Below are 24,030 nucleotides of genomic sequence, written 5' to 3'. Positions count from 1 at the left end.
TTATTATCCCATGAGGGTACAGTAGCTACGAATCATTGTCAAACCCAAACCAGCTGCCGTCTCAGATTAACAAGAGTCTGGAGAACCCAAAGAGACCAATGAAATAAGATTACTAATGGAGCAACGCAGGGAGAAGAGTGAGTGGAAACCCAAGGACTTGGCTGCCCCTTTCATAGATGACAGCCAGCAGGAGGACGGACGTTAGAGGTGGACATGGACTGTACGTCCCACCTAGCCCATCAACCAGCTAATTCAGGCTCATCCAGTGAAACACTGGAATGCGTTACCTAGGGAGGTGGTAGAATCTCCTTCCTTAGAGGTTTTTAAGGTCAGGCTTGACAAAGCCCTGGCTGGGATGATTTAACTGGGAATTGGTCCTGCTTCGAGCAGGGGGTTGGACTAGATGACCTTCTGGGGTCCCTTCCAACCCTGATATTCTATGATTTCCTACCGTAGATTTTCTAGGGCTTTAGGCAGTGTCCTTGCACAGAAACCTGCCATGTGCCCAGAGAAGGGGGACAGGCTGGGTTGCAGAGGTGCAAGATCCCCTACACATGTGCTGACCGTGCCCTGGAGGGAGCATCAGAGAGGAGTCCAGCCACCGATGGCTGGTTCATTCTTTGGCCTATCTGTTGAGCCTGGCGACCACAAATAAGAAGGCCGAGCAGGGCCAGTGGTTTCTCTGAAATTACAAGGAGCTGGCTATAAACAGCTGATTGTCCTACATTGTTTCAGGAACAACCAGCAGCTGTTGCCGTTACGTTACAACCCGCTTGGGCGGGCTGCAAGTTTAGCAATGAAAGGTTCTGTGACCTACCAGGCTGGTCCCTGCAGCTAAGGGTTGCAGACTAACAGGAGAGAGGAAACCTTCTTGACCTGTTTATTTCCTAAAAGCAAAAGAGGAGATGTCTGCAAAGGGGTGGGTGAGCTAGGAGCAAGATTGCTGTGGTTTCAGCCCAGTGCCGTCTCTGGAGAGACCCTCTGCTGCTCTTGTTTTAAAAGTCATGACCCCCATGTCTCCAGGGCTGGTGTTCCCTCCCCCGGGGATGGAGATAAGAGCTGGTGACCTTGCTCAAAGGTGCTGGCCCTCTGTAGCTCCCAGTGACCAGTGGGTTTTGTGAGTTCTCAGCACCTTGGAGAATCGAGCCTCAAATTATTCATAGGAGCACCAGCCTCGTGGCTTTCCCCACCCACCCAATGCCAAGCTGGGCCAGGTTCAGCCCTGGTGGAAGAGGATCTAGCTGACTGGAGCAGACATTGTTCTCTTCTGCGCTGAAGATGAACATCACTATTCTGGAGAAGACGCAGAGGGAATGGCTGGCTCAATGATTGTGACTGAACAGCGTTAGCTCTGGCTGAGGCCCCATCGCAGTTTGGAGGGGCTGTCTCGGAAAGCAGATCCTTTCCCCTGAACCACATGATGTTTCTTCCTGCTGCACAACCCAACCCTCCCAGCCCCGGTCGTCCGGTGCCAGCCACCCGGAGCAGGGCTGGACTCGGAGCAGCGGGTGCAGGACGGTGTGTTAAGGCAGTAACCCACATTGGTTGAGATTTGGCAGCCCACCAGTCAATGAGCATGGAACCGTCCCCGCCGCTCCCTCACAACTCCTCCGACCCCCCGCAGTCCCTGATTTCAAAAGCCAGCGATCGCCGCTGCTGCGGGAGAGGCCCCGCTGCCTCTTCCGTGTCCGACGGTCGCTGGCCGAGCCTGGGCATGCTCAGCCTGCTCCTTGCTGCGGGCTCCTGGGCGAAGGGCAGTGGCTCCTGGCCAGGCGCCAGGCATGGTTCGCAGGCTGTGTCAGGCAGTGGCGGGTGCTTGCCCAGAGCCAGGGCATCTGGCGACAGTAGCGCGCTGGTGCAGCTCAGCGGCCTCAGGGAGCGCTGGCCCACAGGCTTTAGGGCAGGCCTGGGGAACGGCGGGGGCTTCTCCATCTTGGGAGTGCCGTGCATCTCCCGACCATCCCCCACGCAATAGGTCTGCATCCTCCGAACCGGGGCTTGGGCCAAGTGCCTCTCCTTGGCCAGGGCCACCGCCGTGTCAAAAGACATGCTGCCACCATTACGCCAGCTGGTTCGCCTCTGCTTCTGGAGGGAGGTCTCGGCGGGCTCACGGCTCTCTGTGCTGCTGGGGCACTTCTCCAGAGCGCCGGGCGGGGGAGACTCCTTGTTCGACTCCATGCCCTCTGCGACTCGGCAGCACCCACCCAGGCTGACAGGGTGCGACTGCCTCTGGAGAGAGCCCCCTTTGCCCAGGCCGGTCTCCCCACCACCGGAGCTCTTCTCCGAAGCAGAGAGCTTGGGCCACGTGGACGCTTCACCTAGGTGCATATTCACGGTAGGAGGCATCCTGGCAAACTGGGGCTTGGGGGGCACTATGGGGACGGACTTCACCTGCTGGACTCGGACAGTGCTGGAAGTGACTCTCATGGGGGCGCTCCCGTCAGGGCGCACCCCGGCCGGCATGTCAGGCTCAGGGAGAGCGGGAAGGTCTGTGGGGTTCAGGGGCCCAGATTCCAGGGGAAGGCTCGTGGGGCCACTCCCCAGCGATGGGGAAGCGTCAGACCTGGATGCAAGATCCGAGCTAGTCTCAAGCAAGGGAGCAGCCTCAGGGCCACTCTCATACCCAGGGGTGATGGAGGCTTCATGGCTTGTCCCTAGCAAGGAGATGGAGGCCTGGGGACCATTCTGATCCAGGGGGGCAGCAGTGGTCTCAAGGCCTGTCTCTAGAAAGGGGGCAGTGGACATGGGGCCACTCTCACATATGGGGACAGCAGGGGGCTCGGGCCCCGATCCTGGTGAGAGGGCAGGGGTGATCTTCATTGCAAGAGGCTGAGGTGGGGCCTTTCCATTCTCTGGCTGTTTGGTCTCTGGCATGGGAGGAGCAGAGCCCCCTTGGCCCTCCTGCACTCTCACTTCCTCTGGGGCACGTCCATTGGCCTCCTGGCCCTGAGCACATGGAGCCAGCTCTGCCTCCCGTTGCCTCGGGGCCTGCACCTGCTCATCTCCGGCATGGCTGGCTTGGGCGGCGTGGCCTTCGCTCTCCAAAGCCCATGTACCCTGGTCCTCCCCAACTGGCACTACATCAGTGGTGGGCTCAGTTCTGGGTGGGCCAGGGCCTGCTTCCAGACCATCGTCCTCTGTCACCTTTTTGTCTTCTTCTCGCTGGCCGGCTGGGCTGGGCTCCATGGCCGTTCCCTCAGCCCCCTCCCCTTCGAGCCCCTCTGGCTGGTGAAGGGCACCGTGGGGATCTTCGGCGGCCTCCTTGCTCCGACGTGGCCTGGCTAGTTCTGAAGCATGAGGGGCATCTGGCAGAGGCACCTTGGTGCTGCTGCCTTCTTTGGACGAAGAGGAGCCGTTGGTGTTGCTAGGTAACGGCCCCTCAGCAGGTCTTGGGGGCTGGTTGCTCAGCATCTCTTGAGCCATTTCGCCACCCAGCGCACTCTCTGGGAGAGGCACGTCCCACCCATGCTGCGCCCCGAGCTGCTGCAGCTTCTCTAGGTCGGCAGCTAAGGGGCTCAGGTCATCGTAGGCGCTCAGGAACGCGTCCTCAGAGTCCGTCTCCTTGGAGAGCTCCTCGGTGTCAGAGCAGCTGGTGGCCATGTAGTACTGCTCCTCGTTCATGCACTCCTCGATGGAGAGGTACTCCAGGGGCGGCTCCACTGAGAACTCCAGCTAGGGATTGAAAGCACGCAGAAGGCTGGTCACACCATGACTGCAGGCGCTGTCACTGGCATGAGCGTGGCCTTGATTTGGCAGATGGAGGTTTTAACAGCCTCCCGTTTCCCTGGGTGGGCACGGCTGGCACGGTGTTCTCAGCCGGGGCCCCTCCACTCTGCATTCACTTCCCCACTGGGCCTGTTGCAGCCAGAATTTGCCTCTCTGGTTTCCCAGGCTTTCCTGAGAGTGGGAAGGGGCAGCTGGGGGTCTTCAGGGCAGCACCCTTTCGGTGCTACAGAGATGGCATGTAGTAATGAGGGGACAGCGTTCCTATGGGGCGGCTGAGACAATGGGCCAATTTGTACCAGGTATGTAACCTGTAATTAACGTGCCTACAGGAAGCAGTAGCTGCATAATACAATCTATCCCCTTCATCTGGAGTGTCTGTCTGTCCATCTATCTAATCTATCCATCCTCCTACTCACCCCTCTGTCTGTCTGTCCGTCCCCACACAGTCCTTTAGCTGTCCATCCAGCCATGTCTTCCTTCTTCTCCAACACATTCCTCTATTTATCCATCTCCAGCCTCATCCCTCTAGCTATCCATCCAGCCATGCCTCTCTCCTCCCTTCCTCCCCATACATCTGCCTGTCTGCCCATCCTCACACCCACCCCTCTCTGTCTGTCTGTCTGTCTATGCTCATACACACCCCTCTAGCTTTCTGTCTGTCCACCCCCTTGCACACCCCTCTAGCTGTCTGTCTAGCCATCCCTTCCCCTCTTCCTACAAATCCTAGCTCACTGCTGCAGTTTCTAATACACGGCTGGTGCTAAAGCCAGGATCTAGATTTCAGCACGACCGGGAACTTACGTTCATGAACCTGCTCTCCATGAAGTCATCCATTCCTTGGAAGCCATCCAGCATGTCCCCAGCAAAATCGGAGGTGGTCTCTTCCAGCAAGCTCTTCTCTGGCTGGTCGCCTTCTGTGCTACAGTCCTGCCAGGTGTCCTGGTTGTCGAGAAATGAGAAAGAGTCCTGCACCTCCATGGACAGCCTGTTTTCCTCTGAGTCCAGAGCACTCGCCGGCTTTGTATCTGCTTCAACAATTAAACAAAGAAGATGGATTCAGCAAGGGGTCCTCGCAGCCCTTCTAGCTGAAGGGGGTGAACGGGACGGATGTTCCTCACAGGGCTGGACTCCAGCCCTAGGCCCAGGAGAAGACTAGGCCTCCCTGCCCCAAGATTGTTCTACAGCAGCCAGGGAATCAGCCATCACAGCCAGTTACCATGGCAGGAGTGGTACCGAAGTTACTGTGAACTATGCCTATGCGGTGTGGCTTTCTGTCCCCCTCTAGCAGGGACTAGGCCAGTTTAAGATTGAGGAGCCTGCTGCAGGCTTGGCTAAGTCTCTTAGTTCATGATGAGCTTGGAGGTCCCAGATTCGATCCCCACGCTGACCAACCTGTGCAGGCACATCAAAGTTACGTTACCTAGCATTTCCTTTCCAAAACAAAACCTGATACTAGGAACCACAGGCAGAGATGGGAAAGCCCTCTCAGGTCCAATCCTGCTCCCCTGCCCCCAAAAGGGCTGCAGTAGGATTGTTGACAGGCTCTCAGCTGGGCCTAGCTTCTGCACAACACAGCAGACTTGGGGCGGCATCAGAGAAACGGTCCCAGCTCCCTGATTCTCGCCTGTGATACAAGCCAGAGCAGCTTGGAATCTGCTTTAACCCGTGCTAGCTGGGTATGGTTTAGTGCCCAGGAGATGATACACCAGGTGGGATTGCTGGTGCTCTTCCCACAGCAACACGCTTCCTCTCACCTCAATATGCCCCCTCTATGCCCATGGCTCTGGGGTGGGAGGTGTAGGAGCCAGCTGTAGCTGTTTGTACCTGCCGGCGACTCAGCCAGAGCAGGAGAGTCATGGGAGGTCTCCACTCCCTTTCCGTTGCCTAAGCAGCTCACTGGGTGCAGATGAAGGCAGAGAATCACCCCAGCATGTTCTCTAGGGCTTTGTCCAGTCCAGGCTTAGCCCCAGAGGGATGGGGCTCCCACCACTTCCCCTCGGAAACTGTTCCACCGGCCAATAGACCCTCAGTGGGGAGTGACGGGGGGGAGGGGGGATTCTTTCTTCGTGTAACTAGGTGAAGAAATGCTACTGCAGTCCATGGAGCTGCACCCCTTTACACCAGCAGATAACTTGGCCCAGCTGCAGATTTAACCTAAATTCCCCCTTTTTTAACTTCGTCAGGTTCACAGGCCAGCCCAGAATAATTCGTCTCTGTCTCCGCCGCACCCTCCGGACGCTTGGGGAGTGTTGCGTTATCTCCAGGTCTCTGCGTGCTCGAAAACAAGCTAGCCTGAAATTCAGCGACAAGATCCCTGGATTTCGGGAGGTGCTCCTGTGCAGCTGGCTCTGGCACCTGTAGCAGCTTCATTTAAATATCCAAAATCTGAGGGTTTTTTAATGAAATATGTAAATGACAAATCGACCAATGGTGCAGCAACTCACGCCCGCTCCTGGGTTACGTACTGTGAAATGCAGCGGGATTTATTTTACGCCGTTCCTGACCCATTGGACGCAATGCAGATTTTGGTACCCACAATGCCTAAATGCTTTGTCGCAGCTGCCGGGAGGAAGCTGGGGGTTTGAGCAACTGGGCTGGCAGGAAGGGAAGAAAAGGGAAGGCATGTGAGACACAAAGGGGGAAGGGAAGTTTGTAGATGTTAAGGTCCGAATGGACCATTAGATCATCAAGTCTGATCTGTAGAGTTTCACCTCCTTCCTCCTGTATTGAGCCCAGTAACTTGTGTTTGGCTAAAGGATGTCTCCCAGAAGGCACCCGCTCTGGATCCGAAGACATCTCGAGCTGGAGAATCCATCACTTCCCTTGGGTGCTTGTTCCGGTGGTTACCCACCCTCACTGTTAGAAATTTGCCTTATTTCTAACTGGAACATGCGTGGTTTTAACTTCCAGCCACTGGGTCTTGTTCTGCCTTTGGTTGGGGGCGGGGGGCAGGAGACCATTGGGACCTTCAACAGAACCGGGAGCCTTGGCTCTTGGGGGGCACACCCTTGGCCAGAGAAATCCAGTTCAATGTGGGCCCAGGGCATCAGGAGTTCTGTGCTGGAAGGAAGCTGACCAAGGGAGGGAGGGAAGGAAGGAAGAAGACACCCAAGAGAAGTGACTAGGTCCAGATCCATTGCCCTGAAATTCTGCTCAGCTTCTCCTGTGCCTGATTCTGGATCTGCACAGTTAGAAAATTGTTCCTACGAATCCAACTGAAATCTCCCTTGCTGCAATCTAAGACGATTCATTCTTGTCCTCCCCCTTGGTGAATGTAAGAATGGCCAGACTGGGTCAGACCAATGGTCCGTCGAGCCCAATATCCTGTCTTCCAACAGAGGCTGATGCCAGATGCTTCACCAGGAATGAACAGAACAGGGCAACTACTGAGTGATCCATCCCCTGTCGACCCTCCAACTGCCAGAAGCTGGGATTGTTTAGGGACACCCAGAACGTGGGTTGCTTCCCTGACCATCTTGGCTAACAGCCATTGACGGTCCTATCCTCCAGGAACTTACCTAATTATTTTTGGCACCCAATTATATTTTTGGCCTTCACTATGTCCCCTGGCAACGATTTCCACAGATTGACTGCGGTGTGTGAAGAAATACTTCCTTTTTCGTTTTAAACCTCCTGCCTATTAATTTCATTGGCTGACCCCCGGGTCTTGTGTTATGTGAAGGGGTAAATCCTTATTCACGTTCTCCGCACCAGTCATGATTATATAGACCTCTATCATATCCCCCTTAGTCGTCTCTTTCCCAGACTGAACAGTCCCAGTCTTCTTAATCTCTCCTCATGCGGAAGCTGCTCCAGACCCCTAATCATTTTTGTTGCTCTTCTCTGTACTTTTTCCAATTCAAAATATCTTTTATTGAGATGGGGCAACAGAACTGCATGCAGTATTCAAGGTTGGGGCGTACCATGGATTTATATAATGGTGTTATCATAGAATATCAGGGTTGGAAGGGATCTCAGGAGGTCATCTAGTCTAACCCCCTGCTCAAAGCAGGACCAATCTCCCATTTTTGTCCCAGATCCCTAAATGGCACCCTCAAGGATTGAACTCACAACCCTGGGTTTAGCAGGCCAATGCTCAAACCACTGAGCTATCCCTCCCCCCAAAGGGAGGGATAGATATGATATTATCTATCCCTTTCCTAATAGTTCCTAACATTTTGTTAGTGTTTTTGACGGCTGCTGCACATTGTAACCTATCACTTAAATCACCCTCTGTACCAGACGATGGAGGGTAGCTAATGCAACATCTATTTTTAAAAAAGTCTCCAGAGGCTATCCCGGCAATTCCGGTCCAGTAAACCTAACTTCAGTACCGGGCAAATTATTTGACACTAGAGTAAAGAACAGAATTATCAGACATACAGAAGAACACAATACACTGGGGAAGAATCAACATGGCTTTAGTAAAGGGAAATTGTGCCTCAATCTATCAGAATTCTCTGAGGATATCAACAAGCATGTGGACAAGGGTGATCCAGTGGATATAGTGTATTTGGACTTTCAGAACGCCTGTGCCAATGTCCATCACCAAAGGCTCGTAAGCAAAGTAAGCAGCCATGGGATAAGAGGGAAGATCCTCTGATGGATCAGTAACTGGTTAAAAGATAGGAAAGATAGGGTAGGAAATGGTCAGTTTTCACAGTGGAGAGAGGTGAATAGTGGTGTACTCCAGGAGTCTGTACTGAGACCAGTACTTTCAACATATTCATAAATGATCTGGAAAAAGGGGTAAACAGAGAGATGGCAAAGTTTTCATATGATACAAAATTACTCAAGATAGTTAAGTCCAAAGCTGCCTGAAGAGTTACAAAGGGATTGCACAAAACTGGGTGACTAGGCAACAAAATGACAGATGAAATTCAATGTCAATAAATGCAAAATAATGCACACTGGAAAAAAATCATCTCAACTACACATACGAAATGATGGGATCTAAATTAGCTGTCACCACTCAAGAAAGATCTTGGAGTCATTGTGGATAGTTCCCTGAAAACATCATCTGCTCAATGCTCTGGGTGTCCCTAAGCCTCCAAAAGCTAGGATTGGATGACCAGGGATGGATCACTCGATAATTGCCCTGTTCTGTTCATTCCTTCTAGCATCTGGCATGGGCCACTCTCAGAGATATGATACTGGGCTAGCTGGACCAGTGGTCTGACCCAGTCTGGCCATTGTTATTTGAATGCAATTGAGCAGGTGGGAACAAGGAGGCAGCTAAGCACCCCATCACCAGCCCCGAAATGTCATGACCCACAGGTCGCAAACCCAGGTCTATAGGAGTCCTGGGAAGGTCATCAGGCTCCAAGCCTTCACCCAACCAGTTAGAGGCCTCACCTAGAACTGGGAATCCCTGAATCCCAGCTCAGCTAGAAGGCTCTACTCCTGGGCCCCAATTGGTGGAACACCAGAGCTTCTGATTGGCCCACTGCCCCTACTTAAGCAAGAAGGCAAAACAAGAAGTTGCCTGTACACTTGGGCTCTGCCCCGCTTTGGATTGCTCACCTAGTGTTACCCGCTCTTGGTTTCTTCCTGCGGCCTGACTCTCCGTTCCTGACCAGGCCTCTTGGTTCTGAACCCTGGCTGCTGTGGGGACCCTGCCCCCCACCCTATGTTAATCATTAAGCCCAGCTGCCTATGTCCCAGCCCTGACGCTAAGTGCTCTGTGGACACAGGTGGTTTGTGGACCACCGTTTGGGAACTGCTGGCCTAGTGGTTAAGGCTCAAATTCACAAAGGACTGCAAGGCGTGCTTGAGTTTTGACTCCAGTGGACCTACTCACACGTTTAAAGCGAAGCGTATGCTCGAGTGCTGTCCTGAAATGGGGCCTGCCACACCCTCCTGGGATTCAGAAGACCTAGATTCTCTCTCCACCTCGGCCGCAGATTAATGCTCTGTCTGCGCTACGGAGACCATCCGGCAAAGCCCTCTAGCCCAGACGTCGCCCACGCCAGCAGACGGGGTTTTTCTGCTGGCGTAACAGCACCACTAACGACACCAGCTATGTTCCCAGAAGCCCTCTTTCCCTGACCCCTTAATCAACAAGGCTTGAGCTGCACCACACATTTTGCCGACATGGCGATGCTGGCTAGGAGCCTGACCAAAAATCACCCGCCCTAACTGGTGTAGCGGTGCCAACAAAATCCCTGGTGTAGCCGCATGTACACCAAGAGAAGAGTGCTTCTGGAGGTGGTGAGGCTGAGTGAAGAACTCTTTTTGCCATCTAGGGGGCTTTGCCGGCACGCCTGTAGCAGCCAAGGCTCTGTAGAGTAGCCATGCCCTCACTGCGTCCAGGTGGGCAGGTCATGCCTCTGTGCCCCTAAATGGGGATAGCAAAACCAACCCCCTTAGCCCAGAGGGCTGTTATCAGGCGTCACTCATGCGTGTCTGGGAAATGCTTGGAGCCCTCTGGCACAGGAAGGTGCAGAAAGACACAGCATTGTTATGCTTGACGGTCTCTAGGTCCAAATAAACCCTCAAACTCTCTCTGCTGCCCCCCCGCCCCCAGGACACTGTAGCTAGCTGTGATACTGCTCTGGCCCCCGGCACCACTGCGGCTGAGGCAGGAGCAATGGAAGTGCCCGAATGTGGGAGGGCCACTGGCGCCCGAACCATGGCCCCGCCCCCCCCACGCGGAGCCACCGCCCCTGGGCCCTGCCCCCACACCGCCCCTTCTCTTCAAGCCTCTGCCTTCGTGCCCCCCGGGGCCCTGCCCCATGCCACCTCTTCCCCCCAAGACTCTGCCCCCCGCTCACTCCTCTCCGCCCCCTCCCCCGTTACTCTCCCTTACGGCTGGTAAAAAGTGCGGTGGCCATGTCTCCCTGGTCCCCCTGTTCCAGCACCCCTGGTCTAAGCCCCTCGCAATCTGTAGGGAATTGATCCTCGCCACTAGAGCCGAGTGGATAATTGATTGGTCAGGGTGGGGGCTGAATCTGAAATAAATTCCCGTTCCAACCTAACCTGAAATGCTTTGGGTTTTTCTCCTCCAAACAGAACAGCAGCGAGCAAAGGAGTTTGGGGGCTGAATGAACCACTTTGTTTGACCTGAAACGGCTTGGTTTGATTTTTGTTCTGGGGTGTCTTTCACCTTTTTTAAATAACTAAAGCTAGCTTTCAGAATGAAATTGTTCGGTTTGACTCATTTGCATTTATTCAACCAAAACTTTTTGCTGACTGTGACCCCGATTTGCAGATTGTTTCGGTGCCTGCCAAAGTATGTGTGTGAGGGGGGGTTGGGCACATTTACTCTTCTCTGCTCACAACCCCGCAGTGAGGTAGGACAGGGCTACTGTCTCCATTGCAAAGAGAGGCACAAAGTGACTTGCACAAAGTCACCCAGGCCAGGGAAAGGAACGTTGGCCTCAGAAGTCCCAGGCTGGCACGTTAATCACTGGTCGAGCCTGCCACTCTGCACAGCCGTGCCCTTGGAGGAGCTGCCGACAAATGCAAACTCGCCAGGGCTGGGCAAATGTCACAGTGGAGACTGGAAGCTTGGGGGGGGGGCAGCGGGAAGGCCAGGTGAACTCCTAACCTACTCGTGCAGCGGTGGCAGAGGAGGAGAGTGGGAGAGAGGCACATTCAGAAACAACATGGGGTAGAGGAAGGGAAAGTTCCCTAAATACGCCCTGTGGGTCTGAAGTCTGGCTGCCTCATCACTGACCTGCCTCAACTCAGAATGGGGAAGTGAGATGCAACGAACTGCTTCAGAGGGCACGTCACCTGCCTCTCCTCCCACCCACGCCTGGGTGGCTGTTGATTCTGTTGTGTACTGTGTGTGCTGGACTATGAGCTCCCTAGGGCATGGGCTGGCTCCATGATTTGCGTGTACAGCACCTAGAACTATAGGGCCCTGATCCCTTTTTGAGGTCCTTAGACACTGCCACAGCAGAGCAGAACGCAGCCTGCATGTCAACATAAAGATGATCTGACACTGAACTGGACCCAAGTTTGGGTCCCAGTCATAGGTGCCAACTTCCCCTCTTTCCTGTGGGTGCTCGACCCTCCTCTGCCCCCTCCCCCACTCCACCCCTTCCATGAGGCCCCGCCCCTGCCCCGCCTCTTCCCTGCCCCCATTCCAACCCCTTCCCCAGGGTCCCCGCCCCAACTCTGCCCCCTCCCTGCCAACATTCCAACCCCTTCCCCAAATCCCCGCCCTGGCCCTGCCTCTTCCTCTCCTCCTCCCCTGAGCGCGCCACGTTCCCACTCCTCCCCCGCCTCCCGGAGCGTGCTAACACTGCGAAACAGCTGTTTGGCGGCGACTGGGCGGGAAGCGCTGGGAGGCAGGCGGAGGAGCGGGGACGCGGCGCGCTGAGGGGGGAGGAGGAGGTGGGGTGGGGGGTGAGGGGAACTTGGCTGCAGAGCACCCACTAATTTTTCTCTTCCCCTATGGTCCCAGTGCCTTTCGCAAAGTCTAGGGTTCTGGATCCAGGGCTCTCATTCAGGCCGACCTCTAGTTCTTAACAATCTCAGATGTTCCTCCTCCTAACCGCGAGGTGAAACTTAAAACCACAAGTCCAGGTGAAACTTAAAAACACAACAACTGCTGGGGATAAAAGTCTAATTCAACGCCAGGAGCAGGAAAGTCCTGATTACCCATCCGACTCCCCTGCAAAATACAGCACGATAACAACCAATGAAACACAAGGCGGGAGCATCAGAACCAATTCTCACTGGCTGAGAGCACCCCGCGGGCAGGGCACTTTACAGCTGATGAGAGCTGCTGCTTCTTACTTTTATAGCTGCCACCCTATATGAACAGCTGCTTCCCTGTCCAAACTTGAGCTCAGGTCCCTGTCGAAGCGGATGCCCTCACAATACTTACTGCACCAAGAGGCTCCCAGTTCTGCATTAGGATGCCTCAGGGCGGTGCCAGAAATTAGTGCTAGACCATTTGTTGCAAAGAGGGTGGTGATCAATTGTTCTCTTGAGTTCAGGAGAAGGAGGATAGGCTTAAACTGCAGCAAGGGAGGTTTAGGTTAGATATTAGAAAAAGCTTTCTAACCCTAAGTCTAGTTAAGCTCTGGAACAGGTGACCCAGGGAAGCTGTGGAATCCCCAGCCAGGTGATTTTTAAGAAGAGGTTGGACGCACCCTTGTCAGGGATCAGCAGTGTTTACACGATCCTGCCTCAGCACAGGGCGAAGGACGAGACGCCCTTCCAGCCCTCCAGTTCTCGGATTCTACAATGTCACAAGTACGCTCACAGCTCGAGCCCTGCACGGACACAAAATTTGTATCCGCATCCGATCTGTGATGCGCAAACATGGTCCACAGCTATAAAGCGGAGAGCTGCAGATTTGCAGGGCTCTACTCACAACCCCAGTGCATCAGCTGCTGCAAAGAGAAACGGAAACCTGAACTTGGCCCCGGGCAGGGGGAGAAGCTTGTCAGTTTACCCATAAAATCTATTTGCAATTTTCACATTGTTGCACATTTTGGACTGAGGAGATCTTAAAACTCAGGTCGATTTAGGCTCCAAAATGCAGGAGTTTGGTACAAAACACGATGTAAGAAAACCCCAAATCAGTAGTCACATTTCAATTAAATTTTCGGTTATTATCGTTTTTGTTTAAATTCCAATTTAAAAACAGTTTTTCATTTGGATTTCACCCCCCTGTGGAGTGTGCGACCCTGACACTGAGGCACTGTGCTAGCTCCGTGACACTCAGACTGACACTCGGGAGCAGCAAGTGGCTTGTTCATGTGGCTCCTGCAGCTCTTTGCAGCACCTGATATTAAAACACGGGGTGATTTAATTATTAACCCGTCTGAGTTATTACCCAAGCAGGATGCTTTTACTGTGTTAGTTACCAATTGGAGAATACTTGGTCAGTCATTTTGCTGTGCGAATAATATATATATATATATAGTAAATGAAACCAAGAATTCACACTCCCGTGGCTCTTTGGGGTAATGTTGATCACTAATTTGGCTCCTGAACCACTGAGGTCTGAGTATCACTGCGCTCACATAACCCACTGGCCAGCATGTATTACCAGCCTTCCCGTCTCTATGCCTGAGGATGCGATTCTGTTACCAGCCCGTATAGGCCGCCGTAGGTCTTTCATTCAAGCTGTGCCCCAGCCACTCCTGATGCCAGCTCTGGAGATCCCCAGTGCGCCACACCAGAAAGTGAAACTGACGCGTCTGTCTATTTCGCAGGAAGGAGTCAGTGATGAAATATATTTTAGACTTCAGAAATTCTTTACATTTCTTTCTGCCCCTTGCACAAGGAACGGGGGTTTATACGGCGCCTGATGCTACGGAGCACTATGGGAGCGGTTTTCAACCCGTGGTCCACAGACCTCTGGGGCTCTGCAGACTATGTCTAAGATTTCCAAAGGGTTCTGCACCAGTATTCAAAATATTTTAGGGGTCTACAAATGAAAAAAAGGTTGAAAACTACATGAAGATGCACTACGGTAATAACAATAATTTATAAGAGGTGGGGAATTTTTCATCTTTAATTTGACAGCGTCCCTATTCGTTCTGTTATTTTTTGCTTTTTAGGTTATTAATATTCTAAGGACCATTCAATCCCGAGAATGATTTAAGGATTAGCAAACCTGCCTTGCAGTGATTGACTCCAGGAGCTCCATCTATTTAGCTTAACAAACAGAAGGTTAAGGGGTGACTTGATCACAGACTGTGATCACCTACACGGGGAACAAACATTTGATAACGGGCTCATCAGTCTAGCAGAGAAAGGTCGAACACAATCCAATGTCTGGAAGTTGAAGCTAGACATATTCAGACTGGAAATCAGGGGTGCATTTTTAACAGCGAGGGTAATTCACAGTTGGAACAATTTCCCGAGAGGGGTGGTGGATTCTCTGTCACGGACAACTTTGATCACGACTGCCTGTTTCTCTAAAAGAGCGGCTCTAGGGATTATTTTGGGGCAGTCCTTCCCAGGCCACAGGGGGTGTTTGGGTGCCTGCAGTTTATTACCCCTCATCCTTAGAATTCTCTAGCACTTTTTCACCTATACACTTTACAAAGCTGGGTCAGCATCATTGTCCCCATTTCCCCAAGGAGGCGGCTGAAGTACGGATTGGGGCCACCCAAGGGGCCAATGGCTGAGCTGGGTATAGAAAGGAGGGATGAAATGCTGGTCCTCAGGGGAGCTGGGATTTCAACAGGGCCAGGACTTCAGACTGGGTCTCCTGACTCCCCATCTCATGCTGTGTCTACCTTTGGAAATTCAGCACCAAGGCCCAGATCTTCAAACATCAGTGGGTGTTAAGTACCTAAACACCTTTGAGGATCGGGAGTGACTGGGCCAAAGTCACCTAACAGGTGAGTGGCAGAGCTAGGGATGGTGGCGGGATGGGACACGACAGGACTCTCCCCTCAACATGGACCACGCCTGCAAAACAGATCCGAAATCAAACCAGCTGCTTACCCATGTGATCTTCCTTGGCGACGGCAATCTTAGCCCCCAGCCGCTCCTCTGCTTCTAGCTCCTTGGATGACCTCTCCAGAGCCTCCTTGTCTAAGGGGCTGTAGTTCAGGGCCGGGCACTCCAGCCCCCGGGTCAGGCGGGACAGAGAGATGTTGGAGGTGATGTGGAAGGGGACGGTGACCGAGAAGGGGACGGAGATATGGACCCCAGCGCACTTCTCTGCCCGGTTCTGCGCAGTCTTGGGCGAGCGGCCCTGTGGGGCGCCCCCCACCAGCGAGGCCCGGCCGGCCTTGGGGGTCGTGGGCTCTGATTTGGCACTGGCTTCGCCCTCGGACTCCAGCGTTTGCTGCCCCTCCTCGCTCTTGAATTTCCCATCAGGGTACTCGTCCGACTCCAGGAAGCTCTCCTCCCGGGAGGAGGGGCTGTCGAAACTCTCGCGGCGCTGAGGGGCCTGCTTCTGTGATCTCTTCCTGCCCAGCCTGGTGTTGTCTAGATGCAAAGAGGGAGACAGATCAGAGACCCACCCCACATTCAGGAATAGGGCGGGTGCCCAAACTGAGGGGCACCAGGGCGAGAGACTGCAGCTGCCCTGCTCCGCGTTGCTAAGCCTCTGTGAAAATCGCGGTGTCCCAGACTGGGTGGGAATCGTGACATGAGCCCAAGACCGCCATTTCCCCACGATTCATTGCAGCAGGAGAAGCTGCACAGCAGCCGGAGCCACCGGCACAGGGAATGCAAGTCGCCCCGCAGGGTGGCAGAAGCGGGCATTCGTGCACGCCTGTGTGACGTTATTGACTTGAACTGGGACTGTATAGAACATTGTTGCAACCAAGGTCCTGTAGTGGCACCAAATCTTGTATAAAGGGGGTCAAATAGGTGTCTAAGATGAGGTTATGGTTTGCTGGTTAGGATGGTACTATCTTGTGCATGTATCATTTTTGCATTTAAAGATATAAGTATTGGCTCTATACCGTTTGTATTCCAAACTTATGCTATGCTTCTGGGCGACACCCCAGCCAAGTTGGTGTCAGCTCTGCCTAGCCTGCTTGATGGCCCATTAAGGACCATCAGCTATACAAGTGACCCACTGAGAGAAGGCAGACATGCCTCGTGACTCAGCAAGGTATGCAGGGACCTGCCTGTGGACAGAACTCTGAGGTTTTTCCAGGCCACGTGAGGGACAGCTTGTCCTTGGGACAAAGACAGACCACATGGCAAGAGAGTATAAAGAGCTGCTGCAGATCCTCCATCTGGTCTTCAATCCTGCTTCTTACCTCTGGAGGAACTTTGCTACACTGAAGCTTTGAACCAAGGACTGAATGACCCATCCCAGCTAGGGATGTTCTCCAGAGACTTGATTTGAACATGCAGTCTATTCCATCACTGCTATAAGCCTGAACCAAGAACTTTGCCATTACTGTGTGTAATTGATTCCATTGAACCGATTCCAGCTCTTATCTGTATCTTTTTCCTTTTATGAATAAACCTTTAGATTCTAAAGGTTTGGCAACAGTGTGACTTGTGGGTAAGATCTAATTTGTATATTGACCTGGGTCTGGGGCTTGGTCCTTTGGGATCAAGAGAACCTATTTTCTGTTACTGGGGTATTGGTTTTCATAACCATCTGTCCCCACAATGAGTGGCACTGGTGGGGATACTGGGAAACTGGAGTGTCTAAGGGAATTGCTTGTGTGACTTGTGGTTGGCCAGTGGGGTAAAACCAAAGTCTTCTCTGTTTGGCTGGTTTGGTTTGCCTTGGTGGGCATAGAAACCCCAGCCTTCGGCTGTAACTGCCCTGCTTTAAGCAATTTGTCCTGAATTGGCACTCTCAGTTGGGTCCCGCCAGAACCAGCCTCGTTACAGTATCCTGCCGACTATGCCACTGTAATTCCCTTAGCAGCTCCACGTGAAAGACTGCGGGGGAGGAAAGGGGGGATGGTCTTCAGCTGGCCCCTGCTAGGCCAGGATGAGCCTGAGGAGCCTGCCAAGGCAGATCAGAGGGAAGTCCAGCAGCGATCGCTGAACTCAGGGGCGCTAGGAAGCCACCGGGCTGTCCTCCCACAAGGCCAGATTCAGACTGGGTGTGAGCAGCTGCAACACTGGGGGAATAGAATGGATTTGCACCAGATTATGGTGGGGACCCAATTCTCAGTTACACTGCGGCCCCTTCGTATCACTCCAGCAGAGCTGAAGGGGCCTTCAAGGGAGTGCGACTGATTTACCCTCACTGGAAGGCAATTGTGTAAAGGGGCGTAATGCTAGTAGGGATCAGGCCCCAGGTCTGAATTTGACCCCCTCAAGAGGACTGAGCCGAAATGGGGAGAGAAGCAAAGGCTATAGCTAGGGTTGCCAACTCTCTAGGATTGTCCTGGAGTTATGTCACGTGATGAAACCTCCAGGAATACGTCCAACCAAAACTGGCAACCTTCGCTATAGCAGATCCCCAAGCATACAAGAACCAGTTGGACTGTGGAAGGCAGGGCAATTTCCATCAATATTTTGGACAAACTTCACTGAATGATATTCAACCTTATCGACTGACATTTCGGTGTCCTAGGAGCTGGTTGTATTAAATATGCACATGTTTAGGTGTCAGTGGGATTGTACGTAACTTGTCTAGGAGCCGTGGCTCTTGTTATGAGCTTCAAAGGACTCTTGAAACCAATGGGCTACAAGAGAAGCGAGCTGTTTGGTAAGTAGGTTTCCTAGGCGATACTTGGGAGGAAGGGAATGCAAATACCCACCTCTGGACCTGACCTTTGGAAATTTTGCCCTGGGGAGGGGAATTTTGTCTACAAAGGACCTATTCCCAGGATCAAAAGGCCCAAATGGCATAAAGGAGGAACTCAGATTCATGGGACTCTTGTTCTGAGCAAAAGGAGTGATGAACTTGTAGCCATGGGAAAACCCCTGGCTGGGTTTGATGAACTGTTCCAGCCAGAGCCCTTGCTGGAGCTGGGGGGGGATCTCTGGCTATTAGCATGCGGGTAGGTTCTCTGATTGTTTTTAATATGTTTCTTTGTAATGCTTTTCCCTTACGAATAAACATACTTGCTCTGTGGGAGCTTAACTGTGGCAATTACGTTGTTTACCGTCTCCGAGGAGAAAAGTAAAGAAGCCCAGCTTAGGCAGTCTGACTGGGCTGGGGAATTCACAGTGTAGGCGGGGAGCCATGCAGACTGGAAATACCCTGGCCAGGAGGGAGAGGAATGCGCCTCTCTGCCCAAGAGGGGTGACTCCAAGGGAGCCGGAAGTGAGACAGTGGGTGTCCTTGCTGGACCCCAGAGGGGAATATAGACAAACACCCATAAGTAAGGGCCCTACCAAATTCACTGCCATGAAAAACGCATCATGGACCGTGATATCTGGTCTCCCCCTGTGACATCTGGTCTTTCGTGGGCTTTTACCCTCTACTACACAGATGTCACGGGGGGAGACCAGCATTTCTCAAACTGCGGGTTCTGACCCAAAAGGGGGTTGCAGGAGGGTCACAAGGTTATTTCAGGGGGGTCGTGGTATTGCCACCCTGACTTCTGCGTTGCTGTCTTCAGAGCTGGGTGGCTGGAGAGCGGCGGCTGCTGACTGAGGGCCCAGCTCTGCAGGCAGCAGCGTAGAAGTAAGGGTGGCAATCCCATGCCCCGCCATCCTTATTTCTGTGCTGCTGGTGGCGGTGACTCTGCCTTCAGAGCTGGGCTCCCGGCAGGGCCGTCCCTAGCCATTTCGGTGCCCTATGCAGCCCCCCCGCAGGGGTGTGTGTGCGTGTGTGGTCCCAGGCTTCCGTTGGGTGGGGAGCTCATCCCAGGCCTCCACGGGGGGGCAGGAGCAGGCTTGGGGGGCATGGGGGAAACCGCCCCCCAGCACTCACCGGCAGAGCGGAGAGGGTTGGGGCCGGGTCGATCCACTTCCTGCCGCTTGGTGAGTGCAGGGCAGGCACTCATGGGGCAGCGGGAAGTGGAGTAACCTGGCCCCAGCCCGCTCCGCTCCGCTCCCCTGGCTCCCAGCCTTGGGGGACAGGGGGAAACCGCCCCCCAGCACTCACTAGTGGTGCGGCTGGGAGCCAGCAGCATGGAGCAGGCTGTGGCCGGGTCACTCCACTTACCGCCGCCGGTGAGTGCAGATCGCCCGACCCCTGCTGCAGTCCTCAGGGGAGTGGGGGCGGGATGGAGTGGGGGCCGGGCTGGGGTGGAGCAGGGTTGGGGCCCATGGGGAAGAGGCGGAGCAGGGGCTGGAGCAGCATGCAGCTGCTTAGGGCACCAGGAAATTTGGTGCCCCAATTTTCCTGGTGCCCTACGCAGCCATATGGGTAAAGACGGCCCTGGCTCCCGGCCTGCAGCCGCCGCTCTCCAGCAATGAAGGCAGCGCCGCCGCCAGCAGCAGCGCAGAAGTAAGGGTAGCAGAACCGCAACCCCCCCTGCAATAACCTTGCAACCCCCCACTCCCACAACCCCTTTTTGGGTCAAGACCCCTGCAATTACAACACCGTGAAATTTCAGATTTAAATAGCTGAAATCATTAAATTTATGATTTTAAAAATCTTATGACTGTGAAATTTACCAAAATGGACGGTGAATTTGGTAGGGCCCTACCCATAAGAGGTGGTCGGGGGAAACTGAGTCACGCCTTAGCACCGGGGGATGGGCTCGACGGCCTCCCGAGGTTCCTTTCAGCCCCGCAGGTTTACAACTCCCCAGGATTTCTCCACCTACCATCGTTCGCATCCGGCACGGAGCTGAGGGAGTCCATGCTTTTGGCCGGCCGCAAGCTCATTTTAACGGATTTGTCGTCTGCAAAAGAAATACAGTACACAGCTGAACAGGAGTGACCGTCCATCAGTGGACGGAGAGACTCTCCGGGCAGGTCTACACTGCAGCCGCTACAGAGGCACAGCTACGGCGCTGCGGCCGTGCCACCATGGTGCCATAGCGGGGATGCTTCCTACAGCGGAAGGGGGTTTCCGTCGCTGTAGTTAACCCAGCTCTCCGGGAGGCGGTAGCTAGGGCTACACTGGGGCTCAGGTCGACCTAACTCTGGTGCTCAGCGTGCAACATTTTTCATAGCCCTGAACGACGGAGCTGGGCCGATCTAGTTTGTAAGTGTAGACGTGGCTTGAGCTGCCAGCCGGTAGGAGCACCCCTCCCCACTGCACCTCACAGACCCAGAACTGTGCAGAGGAGACCCCCCCTCCCCCATGCACACACATAAACTCTGGGGACTGTATCGATTTCCTCCAACTGTTGGATGAAAAATTATCAAAATGTTTTCTTTAGACTTTATCCTTTTAATTGCACTGCATTGCATCATATTGCATTGCATTGCATTCTATTACATTGCATCATATTGCATTGCATTGCATTGCATTGCATTGCATCGTATGGCATTGCACTGCATTGCTTTGCATTGTATTGCATTGCACTGCATTATTATAACACTGAAACAAGTGCATTCACCTTATCAGAAAGAACCACTTGGATATTTCCAAACCAATTTTTTTCCAGACATTTTGGTTTGCGGGGAATTTTGAAATTTCAGCTTTTCTTTCAGACAGAAGGAGATTCTGAAACGTGGGGATTTCCCATGGGATGGACACTCCGAGTTCCAGGCAGGGCTATTCCTGTTAGCAGAGGCCAGTCATCAGGAGAAAGGCCCTTGTGGAAAGTCCAGCAGTTGCCTGGGGAGAGCGAACATAACCAGCAAGGAAGGGAAGAGCCCCCAGAACGCCAGATCCAATTAACCCCTCATTCTCCACTCCTCTAGCCTGCCGTTTCCTCCCTCGGTTCTCTTCCTCCCCACCCCGTACCTTTCTCCTCTGCCTTGGCCAGCTTGCGTTTGGAGTCAGTGCTGGATCTGCCCAGGTTGAAGATTGACCTCCATTTCTTTACCTTCAAGGAGCCTTTTCTTCTGTGAAGAATGGCAGAGCTTAGAACTGCACCCACAGGCAGGGGGCTCTAGTGCAGAGCGAGCCCATGTCTGCGGGGTGTGGGTGTGTTTGCACCACTGGGCCCTGTTGAGTGGGACATGTCACAACTCTCCGTCATGGCCTGTGCGGGTGGTCTGCGTGCGCTCCCTTGTGGGCTGTGTTAGGCCAGCTTCTGTGTATCTCTGACCCTTTCACGGTGTGTGCATGGGCACATGCGTGGGTATATTCACTGTCGCCCTCTAGTGAATGGAGCCTGTCAGTGCTACTTGTCTACAGGCAGGGCTGGCGAATCGACCAGCTCTTTGCCCAGCAGGCACGGACCTGTGATTTCCATTTCTCCTCCCGTGTGCCCCAGTCTATACATGGTCAGGGACCATCCCCCTGGGGAATCACATGCATTAGCGCACAGAGGATGTGTGAAAGCATCTAGCGCTTGATGCATTTCCTCGTTCCAACCCCCCCCCGCTCTCAGGGGCTGATCTGCATCCGGGGCACCAGGGATTAAACCCAGGCAGCTGGTAAAGCCCAGACGGAGAAGAGAGGGGAGGGACGGGGCCCGTACTTGTGGTCGTTGAGCTCGATGATGGTGTGGTAGGGGCGGATCTGTGGCGGGCCGTCTCCCTGGTTCAGCATGGCGGGCAAGTTGAGGGACATGGTCTGGCAGTCGGGGTGGACTCCTGGCAACCCCAAGCCGGACAGGAGGAGGGATTTCCGGAGGCTCTCGCGGTCACTTCCTAGGACAGGGAAACAAACACCCGGATGATTCAGCTGGAGCTTGCGGGGCTAGGAGTGTGTGCCAGCAGCTGCCAGCAGGGAGTCTCGGATCCAGAGACAATCACAGACCTTGTTAAAGCCAGTGGGAGCCAAGCGCCTGCCTTCAGGCTCAGGGGAAGGAGCCGCCCAGCCCCTTAAGGGAGTAAAACCAGCTAGAGACAAAGAGAGCGACCAGCCAAGACACTAAGCCGCATGGCCAGGCCGGAGCTAATGCAGGTGGCTAGCGGGGCTGAGGATAACTGCTGCAGGTTGTGGGTGTTGGAGGCAAAAAAGCCAAGAGAGGCAGTTGTGAGTATGATACTGAGAGGAAGCGAGAGGCAGTGATTCCTGGGCACAGAGCGGCTGGAGGAGCAGACATGGGGATTTCTGAGCAAGGAAACTCCCTGCGGTTGGTTGTTTCTCCTGCGGCAGAAGTCTGTGGATGTGCTCTGTAAACAAACACGATTCCACTAAAGAACATCCCTGCCTCATAGCACTGATCTCTCCTCCTATCGGAAATAGCCCCATAAGGCCCTGAATATTGGCAACCCCCTCGGGCCAAAGGGGCAACACCACCATGAGCTCAGAGGTAGTGTGGTCCAGTGGCAAGAGCACTCAGCTGAGTCTCTGGGAGACCAGCTTTCGCTTCCCAGCTCTGCCACTGATCTCACTGGGTGACCTTGGGCAAGTCACTGCCCTGCCCTGTGCCTCAGTTTCCCCTCCCACTTTGACCTCTCTGTTCAGACAGCAAACTCTTTGGGGCAGGGACTGTCTCGCTGTGTGTCTATGCAGCGCCTGCCACGATGGGATCCTGATATCGTTGGGGGCCTCTAGGCAGCTAGTGTAATATTAGTACCATGTTACTGTTTCATACTTCAGTGGCTCTTCTGGGATCCCTCCAATTTGCTTCAAGAGGCTGAGGGGCCAGAACCAGAACAGATGAGGAGGCAGATACTTGCCATGCCCACCAGGGCAGAGGGGAGAAGATGAGAGATGGAAAGATATAGCCAGGCTCTGGTGGCTGAGTAAAATCGCCCAGGTCCCTGCCTCTGTGTCTGCATGGAAGGGGAGGGTTTCCCCACCGCCAAAGCTGGGGACCGATCAGGGTATCACTGGGCACATTAACAGCAATCACCCTCTCTTGGCACCCAAGGTGGGGTGACGCCCATGGGTGCTTGCCCTGGCCATACTCGGCTCCCTCTGCAGGTGCTGGGTGTTTCACCGCTGACTGCTACAGGAGCACGGCCAGGCCAGTGCAGCACTCTGAGACGCCCTGCGTATGCAGATACCCCGAGACGCTGCCTGGGCCCAAGTAATTGTCCATGTCCTTCTCGACCCCAGGCGGGCGGCCTGTGCCAGCAGCACGGGGGTGGGGAGGGCAGAGTCCCAAACCCTGATCTCTCCATGGGAGGGTGCTCACGGGGGAGTGTGCATGCTGAGTACCTCACTAAACCCATGTCCAGCTTTGGCGGCCAGGTACTGCACAGGGCAGGAATGCACAATGCCTCTGCCAGCCTGACCCTGGCTGGGAGAGGGAGCTTGGCATAGTGCTTAGGATACCGGCCTAGGGCGTCAGGAAACAGAGATTCAATTCCCCACTCTACTGCAGACACCCCATGCCTCAGTTTCCCAGCTGTACGATGGCTATAATAGCCCTGCCTCCTAGGGGTGTGTGTGGATAACTCCATTAAAGACAGGGAGGGGCTCAACACTAAGGGGAAGGGGGTCACAGAAGTACCTTAGGGTATGTCTATATGACAATGTAAGGCCAGGGTTTGAGCTCCAGACTAGCCCCCCCCCCCCAATCTGTCTACACACAAATTGCTCAGGACCATGGAGGGTTCAAGCCCGATGGCTTTGCAGTGTAGATGCAGCCCCTCTGGGAGACAGCCCGACTTTCTTCCTCCTCAGGACAGTCGAGTGTTCCCACAACAGGCCACCTTTTGGGAGGGCACTCGGGAGTCTGGGATACGGGCGGCTCACTGGTCTAGGGCCTGCATCATGCAGCGTAGACACAGGAGCCCCAGGTCGGGACCCAGGGTTCCCCCGACCCGTTCCTAACCTGGGGGTTACAAATGAGTGTAGCCACTCAAGCCCTAGGTTAACGAACCCAGGCTCTGTGAACTCGAGTTCTGCTAACCCAGGGCTTACGCTGCCGTGTAGACAGACCTTCGGCTAAAGAGTAGCTAAGGTCCAGATCCCCACAGCTTGAA

General features: G+C 54.0%; 1 protein-coding gene across 1 annotated transcript in view; it reads right to left on the bottom strand.

The window, feature by feature from the left end:
• ARHGAP30 (Rho GTPase activating protein 30) overlaps positions 1-24,030 on the bottom strand; it is a 48,437-nt gene continuing 24,407 nt past the window's right edge. Inside the window, exons 7-12 of the mRNA XM_074938281.1 lie at positions 21,627-21,798; positions 20,945-21,045; positions 19,854-19,931; positions 15,148-15,636; positions 4,528-4,754; positions 1-3,672 (exon numbers count right to left, since the gene is read on the bottom strand). Coding sequence (XP_074794382.1) covers positions 1,600-3,672; positions 4,528-4,754; positions 15,148-15,636; positions 19,854-19,931; positions 20,945-21,045; positions 21,627-21,798 — 3,140 coding nt within the window. The 3' untranslated portion in view covers positions 1-1,599. The remainder of the gene's footprint in view (positions 3,673-4,527; positions 4,755-15,147; positions 15,637-19,853; positions 19,932-20,944; positions 21,046-21,626; positions 21,799-24,030) is intronic.

Source organism: Natator depressus, chromosome 24 (genome assembly GCF_965152275.1).
Source record: "Natator depressus isolate rNatDep1 chromosome 24, rNatDep2.hap1, whole genome shotgun sequence".
Lineage (NCBI taxonomy): Eukaryota > Metazoa > Chordata > Testudines > Cheloniidae > Natator > Natator depressus.
The sequence above is the reverse complement of the archived record's forward strand: the minus strand, read 5'-3'. Positions and strand labels throughout refer to the sequence as shown.